Here is an 8,241-nt window from a genome sequence, read left to right on the forward strand (position 1 = left end):
TATTGAAAAGAAATTAAATTATTCAACAAGTATAATTTATATCTTATACCTCTCCAATTAATTAGAGATTCTTGAAAAATATCTTCTTCTTGAGTAATACGTTTTTTCCTCACGTTTCTCGGATATTTTTAGATTTTCTTGAAAAGAAAACATTTTTAGTGGTTGTGTTTTATGAAAGATTGTTTGTTGAGTGGTTTTGGTTCTTGTTGCTTCAGAACTTGGTTTCTTTAAAATACATCTACTCGTTGATTTGAATGTGTTGGCATTCGTTTTAAGGTCATCAACCTCATATTGAACTTGGAATGGAGATTTTTCTAATGGACGATTAAATTCTTCTTGGTTTTCAACGTTGTATTGAACAAAGTCATGTTCTTTCAATTCAAATAAAGCATCTCTCAAATAAAATTGATGAATTAGCATATTCCAAACTTTAGATGTTATTAACGTTTGGATATTACCAATAATAATTAATCCACTTTTAGCTCTTTTTAATGCAACATTTAGTCTTTTATAATCATTCACAAATCCAACACCAAGAGTTTGGTTTGACCTAACACAAGAAAAGATAATATATTCTTTTTCATTTCCTTGAAATCCATCAATATTAGCAACTTTAATCTTTGTAGAAACATATTGAGAAATAAGTTCTTGTTGAGCTTGATATGGTGAAATAATTCCTATTTCATTTTCTTCAATATCGTTATTCAACAATTTCTCAACAACCTCTTGTATTATTTGAACTTCTCCTGCATTATTATAACTTGTTCCACTACTTCCATAATGCTCTGTTCCATCACAGTTAATAAACATTATAGGATTTGTGTAATCTGGGAAGAAGTTAATAATCCTATCATCAAATCTATCTTTACTACTCACTCCATTCTCTAATTTAGAAGAATAAAACATTTTATTTGAGAATTCTGAAATTGCTGGATGCATTCTGTATTGTGTTTTTAACATTGTTCTTTTGATTTGTGTATTTGCCATAAATCGTTCAAACATTGATTTTTGGAATCCTGCTTCTCTAGCTTCAGTTGAAAGACATGTTGGTTGTAATTGTTGAATATCTCCAATTAACACAGTTTTTCTAACATTAATAATTCCAGCCAATGTCTCTGGTTCAAGAGACTGAGCAGCTTCATCAACAATAGATGCAAAAAATTTTTGTTTTAGTAATGTTGGACGAGTACAAAGACTGAGTGTAGAACAAACACATTCTATTCCAGATAATATGTCATCAAAATATGTTGAGATGAATTTATTAATATAGTCATTTTCTTCTAATGTTATTCTTTGAGAAACTCTATCAATAATTTTTTGTATTTCTGAATTAGTTTGTTTGACAAAATTTTCAAATGTTCCATATACCATCTGATATATTGGTGTTGATAGATATGTTTCATAACATTTTTGAACTTCTCTATTTTCATCTTCTGTTGGATATTGTCCATACTTTTTCTTTAGTAATTTTCTTATATTGACTGTTATTGATTCTTCTAATTCATCATCAAATTCAACACCACCATCAAAACCATTATCTGTTTTTTTATTTTGTTTTTTTTTTACTGTTATTTCTTTAATTCCTCTTCTCTCTGTAAATTCTATTGCTTTTTTTAATAATGAATTTTCTCTTATTTTATCACTACAATTTTCAAACTGTTCATCTGCAACTACTCTAACTGTTGGAACACCTTTTTCAATAAGTTTTGAGCAAATCACATCAACAGCATTATTGCTTGATGCACAAACTAATAATTTTTTTTCACCTCGATTTATATTATAAAATCTACGTTTGTTATAAATCAAGTATTGTGCAATTGATACAGCAACTGTAGTTTTACCAGTTCCAGGTGGTCCTATTACAAGTGAAATATCTTCGTTTAACGCATTATAAATTGCTTTCCTTTGATAATCGTTCAAATTAGATAAATTAGGAATATTGTATTTCTCTGCTGACATTTCTTCATAAGTTATTATTTCTTTTGTTTTTGTTGATTGTTTTTTGTGACAACACAATATTTTTGAATAATATTCATCAATTTCTCGTGATTGTAATACATCTAATGTTCTAATGAATGGATTTCCTTTATCATTAGTAAGAAAATATATCCTAAATAACGATGTTTTCTTCACTATTTCTTCATTGTATTTCCATTTTTCCTCATTTGTTGGATATTTCATGGTAATTTTACCTGTCTTATAATCTGTAGATTCTATTCCAAAAAGAAAATCTTGTAATCTAACAACAACTGTTTTACCTCTACTTGATGTAATATTTCCTCCAAACACACATTTTGATGACTTGAAAATTAGAGATGGAAATAACTTAGTTTCTGTTGAATTTGTATCATTAACCATTCCTTTTAATCCACCACAACTAATAATCACTTCATCTTCTAACTGAAGACCTCCAATAGCTTTAGGAAGGTTAATTTCAACAGTTGTAAATCCAGGGTGTTTAATAAATTTAATACGTTGTTTTTCTTGTCTTAATTCAACTTCAACTACACTACGTTCTTCTTTCTTTTCCATTCTAGAGAGATATAAGTAAGTCTGAACATAATCATCAAGTGTTGGATATTCATTTTTAACTCTTTTTTCTGTTTTTTCTTTTGGGAATTGAGCCTCGATCTTGTCAACTAAGTCTTGTTTAACACAAGAAACAGATTGACCAACATCATAGTTATCTATTATAACAGCACCTTCATTAACAATATTCTTACTATATGATTGTTTGTTTATTTTACTCTGACTTTTTAAACAATGAGAACATAAGAAATCTTTTGAATTGTATTTATAATGAAGATTGTATATATTTGTTTTTCTACGATATTCACAATGTTTTTCTTCCATTGATATGTTTTAATGTATTAAGATTGTGTTTATATATCAGATAATTTTTTGCATCATTCTATTAAAATAACTGTATTATTTACATCATACCTATTTTTATTTAAGAAAAGTATTTTATTAATATTTGGAATATTGTATATAGTTTCTATTATCCTGTCACAATTAATAAGAATAATATTGGTATAATTTTTAAATTCAGAGTTACTATTTAAGAATAGAAATGAAAAATTTTGAATTTCTTATGTTATTTTTTACATTATTATTTAGTTTATTAAATATCGCAAATAATGTCTCACCAAAATCTATTTGTTAACTTTGTGAAACAAAGAAACAATAACTTATTCTTTTTTAAGAACAACAGAGTAAAAAGTATTTCTTATAATTATTTTTATAATTAATTTCAAATTAAAAAATTTTATATTAATAAGAGAATTAAATCACAACATTTCCAAATAAAAACAATTATTTATAAAATGTTTATTAGACTTAATAATTTGATTTTATAATTATTTCAAATTTACTCCATTTATCAAGTACATTCAAATTCTAAGACACATTTATTTTTAATATATTCATAATATATTATACATATCTTAACACTTTCTCTAATACTATAATATTTTAAATTAGTAATGGTTGTTTGTTTCATATTTGTATTATGTTTTTATTGTTTAATTTGATTATATTTCAATACATTTATTATGCAAATGTGTTAATTTTATTCTGCCACCATTATTTTACTTATATATCATGTTTATTCTATTTCTTTGTATCAATTCATTAATTACCAATTCAAATACTTCCTTTACATTGTGATTTCTTTCATTTAATTCTATTATCTCAATTAATTCATTAAAATTAATCTTCTTATAAAATGTGTTCTTCATTCTTTTGATTATTCAATTTGGATTTTCTTTTATTGTTTCTATCTTTTCTCATATTTCTGTGCTTGATCTCCACTTATATTTTAAATATATTCTTAATAATTCTTTACCACATTCATCTCTTGCTGACATTATTCCTATTCCCAATTCATTCATTTTAACATATAATCTACTTTTTGGGATATTTCTACTGTATAATTGGAGGTGAATTAATGATTTTCTTATTTGTTTATCTATCTTCTCCAATTCTCCTAGTTTATATTTGACAATACTAAATCCATATCTTAATTTTGAGATTATATCACTATTAATCTTTCTTATTGTATTGAGGCTGCTGTATTTCATAGTGTTTAATGATGATAAAATAGAAGATACATCATTTAATATTCTTGTACAATATTTATTAATATTTACTTTATCTCCTATTTCAATACCAAGATATTTATAAGGGTTATCATTAGTTACTCTTGGTAGCTCAGCTAATTCTCCATTTATTTGACTATTAATATTAGTCATTATCCCACTCTTTTCTACTTTAATTTTTAATCATATTGCATTAAATATTTCTTTAGTTAATTTGTGTGCTTTTTCCATTTCTTCGAGGCTATTAGTTATTATTTTTAAATCATCAATATATAATATATGGTTTAACTAGACTTATTTTTCTTCTCCATTCATTTTAATATTCAATTTGTTTATTTGTTTATCTAATTGTTTAGATAATATATCAATAGATAATACAAATAAAAGTGGAGATAGGCTGTCACCTTGTATTATTCCTCTTTCTACATTAATCATACCCACACTTTCTTGATTATAATACAAATTAAGATATGTATTATTTAATATATAATATATTATTAATTACTACTAGTTGGATATTAAAATATATTAAGCATTGTTTAATCCATTGATGATTAATACTATCATATGCTTTGGAGACGTCATAATATGTTTCTACCAACTTCCATTTATTCTTTAATAATAATTGTTGGATTATAGTATTGTATAATAATCCTTCTTTTGATGCATATGTGTATTTCTTACATCAAATTTGATTTAATGAAAGTTGTTTTTCAATTGGATTTAGCATCAATTGGCTTTCTATTTTCATCTTTAATATTGATGTATATATTTTTAACAGACAATTTAAACAAGTTATTTGTCTGTATTTTTGATTAACTAATTTATCTCCTTTCTTATATATTAATATTGTCCTTCCTTGAATAAAATGAAGAGGTATTTCATTATGATTGTTTAACCATTCATTAAATAATTTTATTAAATACTTCTTTGGTTGTTCTAATTATTTAATCCAAAATCATTGTATTTTGTCAACTCCCGGTGCCTTCCAGTTAGCAATGAATTTAATATCACAGTCTAGTTCATTTGGAGTGATTATTGATATTCTATTATTAATTCTATTTTCATTTAATATTTCGTATAAATTAATATTCAGGAAATCTATATTAGTTTTAGTTTCATAGATTCATTTCAAGAAATTAATAGATGAGATATTATCTAAATATTCATCTTCTTTAGATTTATTTAAATGTTGCCTTTTTCCATATTTCATCATTTTATAATTCCATCTTATTCTTTTCCAATTATTCTTTCTTGCTTCTATTTCTATTCTTTTCATCTTTCGAAGGTATTTATAATAGTTTATTTGTTCAATTGTTTTTATTTTAATATGATATATATCATATTTCTTAATATGTCATATTCTTTTTAATTTCATATATTGTTTATTATTGAGTAAATCTCTCAATCTACATATTTTTGATTGTAATATTCTTTCTATACTTTTCTTTCCACTTCTTTCTTGTTTATTTTTATTAATGATGTTAATAGTGGAAGCTACAGATTTAATATAATGATAATAATCATCTAATGTATTTATTATTATTTCATTTTTATTAATAATATTAATTATTTGATGTACTTTCTTCTTATTGTAATAATAATTAATAAATTGTACATCTTCTTGTTGTTTCTTTTCTTCTTCTTTAAATATTTTCATTACCTCCTCTTCTTCTATTTCTTCTTTCTCTTGTTCATTTTAGTTATTATTTCTTTTAATTCATTATCTTTCCATTGATGTTTTATTATTTCTTCCTCCATTATTCTATTGATTTCTCTTTTAATTTCATTCTTTATTTTAAATGTCTTCTTTATTACTTCTTTATATTCATTAATATCATTTGCTTTAATTCCAAATTCATGTATTAATCTTTCTATTATTTCTTCTTTAAGTTGACTTCTTAATTTTCTTTCAAATAATTTCAAAACAAAACATTTATAAAGTGTTAAAATTTCTTCTTCTCTATCTGTTTATTTCCCCCGTTTTTTTTTTTTTGATTATCTAATTCTGATGTGGTGATCTTCTTATGCTGAATATCAATTTCTTCAATGGATTTCTGCGTTAACTTTCTTTTTTTTGGAAGATCATCTTCACTTGATGATATTTCATCAGCTACTACCACATTAGGGGTGAGGTCATTTACTATTTGTGTTTCAGATGAGTCTGTTATATTGTAAGTTACCTCATCTTTCTTTTTTTCTTCTTGTGTATTTTTATTTTCTAATTTAGATAGTTTATCTTTCAGGAAGAGCAATTGTTGTGTTAAGTTATTTACTTCAGACCTTTTCCTTTCAGATTCAGCATGGAATTTGAATATTTTTTTATCGCACTCGTGGTTTTTTGTGCTTATCTCCTTCTCATGCTTCTTCTTTAATGCCATAATATCTTTTGTTAGTTTTTTAATGGTTTATTCTGTTATTTGTATTTCCTTTTTCATTTCTTCTTTCTCTTTCATATCTTCCTCCACTTTTTCCTTATTTCTTTTATTCTTTTTTCCTTTTTACTGTTTTCTTCTTCCTTTTCTACCAGCCTCTTCTTCTCTCCTTTAGTAAACCTCTTCTCCTCAGCAAGCCTAGCTTCTACTCTCGTAGAATCTTTATCATCGTCGTCTTCACTTTCAATACTCATTACATAGTTATTGTATATTCTATTGTCTTTAATCTCAATTGGGTTGTATTGATTATTGACTTCTTCCATTGTCATACTAATAGTTTCTTCTTCCATTCTGATTGTTTTTGTTTTTTCTCGTGCAAGAAAATACCATCTTCTCCATATTGTTGATGATGTATATTCTTTAATCTTGGTATTTTTAATTTCTTCTACTTCTTGTGGTGTAAGTATTTTAATTTCTTCTTCAAAGAGTCTTTTCCAATATTCTTGGTTTTGTATTTCAATCATTTCTTTTCTTTGATTTTTGTTTTGTTTCTTATTTTGATATTGTTTATACCTTCTTTGTGTGTTATTATGGGATTTATTTTTCTTATATTGATATTGTTTATTTCTATTGAAGTTATTATTAAAGTGTTTATGACGATGATTATGAATGAAGTGATGAGTGAAACGATTTCTATCATCAATTTTGTTGTGATATTTATGGTAATAATTGTTATTGTAATGGTTAGTGTGATTATTCATGCATCTCTGTCCATACAGATAATACCTATTTTCACTCATTCCTCTATCATTTATATTTCTTTGTTGATGTGAATTTCTTCTTTTTTGGTTATGTGTTTTTCTATATTTTTTGTGGTGTCTCCTGTAATGCATCTTTTTTTTGATTGATATAATAGAAGAATAAATAAAATAAATTTTATTCGATTTATAATAATTCAATAGACTATATTCTACCTTCCCTTAATGATATACCTTTGCTGATGGAATTATCCTTGCTTCATTGGTAGGAACAATACCAATAGTGTATCGAGGTAGTCAATTTTGTTTACCATTATGTATTATGTATCCGTATGATTATCCACTTTCTCCACCTCTCTTTTTTACTGACCCAACACCAGAAATGGAAGTTGTTCCAGGACATCCATATGCAATGCCAAACATTGTTATTTGTCATCCAATTCTTGATAGATGGTCAGAAAATGTAAATACTCTGAGCGTTTTGCAAGTGTTTGTGAAAGACTTTTCTTATATGCCTCCTTTAAGGATGAAAACATCTGTTATACCTTCGTATTCATGTTATTTCCCAGAGTGGTCATCTTATTATTCATATCCTCAAAACTATAACCAACCAATTCCTTTAAACCATTCTCATCAACTACCATCAATATCATCTATTTATGCAACAGAAAGTAATCCTTCTATTCCACCACCTCAAAGCCAACAATTACCTTCATTTCAAAATACTATGGATACTCTTTTTACAATTGATGGGTTTGCACCATTCAAAACAAAAGAGAATGAATGTTCTCAATCACCTTCTCATAAGAAATTATTTACAAAGTCAAGTGGACCAATGATTACCGATTTAAAAGCATTTGTACTTGGAAAACAACAGCACATGAAAAGAAGTTTACCGACTATATCACAAACGAAAAAATATAAAACTCGAACAACACTTACTCCATTAAACACAAAATAATATAAAAAGTATTGTTTCAATTGTTAATTCGTTATTAGTAATTTAAT

The 8,241-nt window shown here is 25.5% G+C and overlaps 2 protein-coding genes across 2 annotated transcripts, besides 1 other annotated feature; one reads left to right on the plus strand and one right to left on the minus strand.

Moving 5' to 3' along the window:
- Positions 1–57: 57 nt before the first annotated feature.
- On the minus strand, positions 58–2,853 carry EHI_193520 (regulator of nonsense transcripts, putative; the record flags this gene model as incomplete). Its single annotated transcript, XM_646961.1, has 1 exon — positions 58–2,853. One exon carries the CDS (start codon positions 2,851–2,853, stop codon positions 58–60), a length of 2,796 nt encoding a protein of 931 aa, XP_652053.1.
- A 772-nt stretch (positions 2,854–3,625) lies between these two features.
- Positions 3,626–7,370: a repeat region.
- A 185-nt stretch (positions 7,371–7,555) lies between these two features.
- EHI_193530 (uncharacterized protein) lies at positions 7,556–8,194 on the plus strand (the record flags this gene model as incomplete). Its single annotated transcript, XM_001913789.1, has 1 exon — positions 7,556–8,194. The coding sequence occupies one exon, from the start codon at positions 7,556–7,558 to the stop codon at positions 8,192–8,194; it is 639 nt and encodes a 212-aa protein (XP_001913824.1).
- Between the last annotated feature and the right edge of the window lie 47 nt (positions 8,195–8,241).

This window comes from Entamoeba histolytica, genomic scaffold, assembly GCF_000208925.1.
Source record: "Entamoeba histolytica HM-1:IMSS scf_1104750519203 genomic scaffold, whole genome shotgun sequence".
Lineage (NCBI taxonomy): Eukaryota > Evosea > Mastigamoebida > Endamoebidae > Entamoeba > Entamoeba histolytica.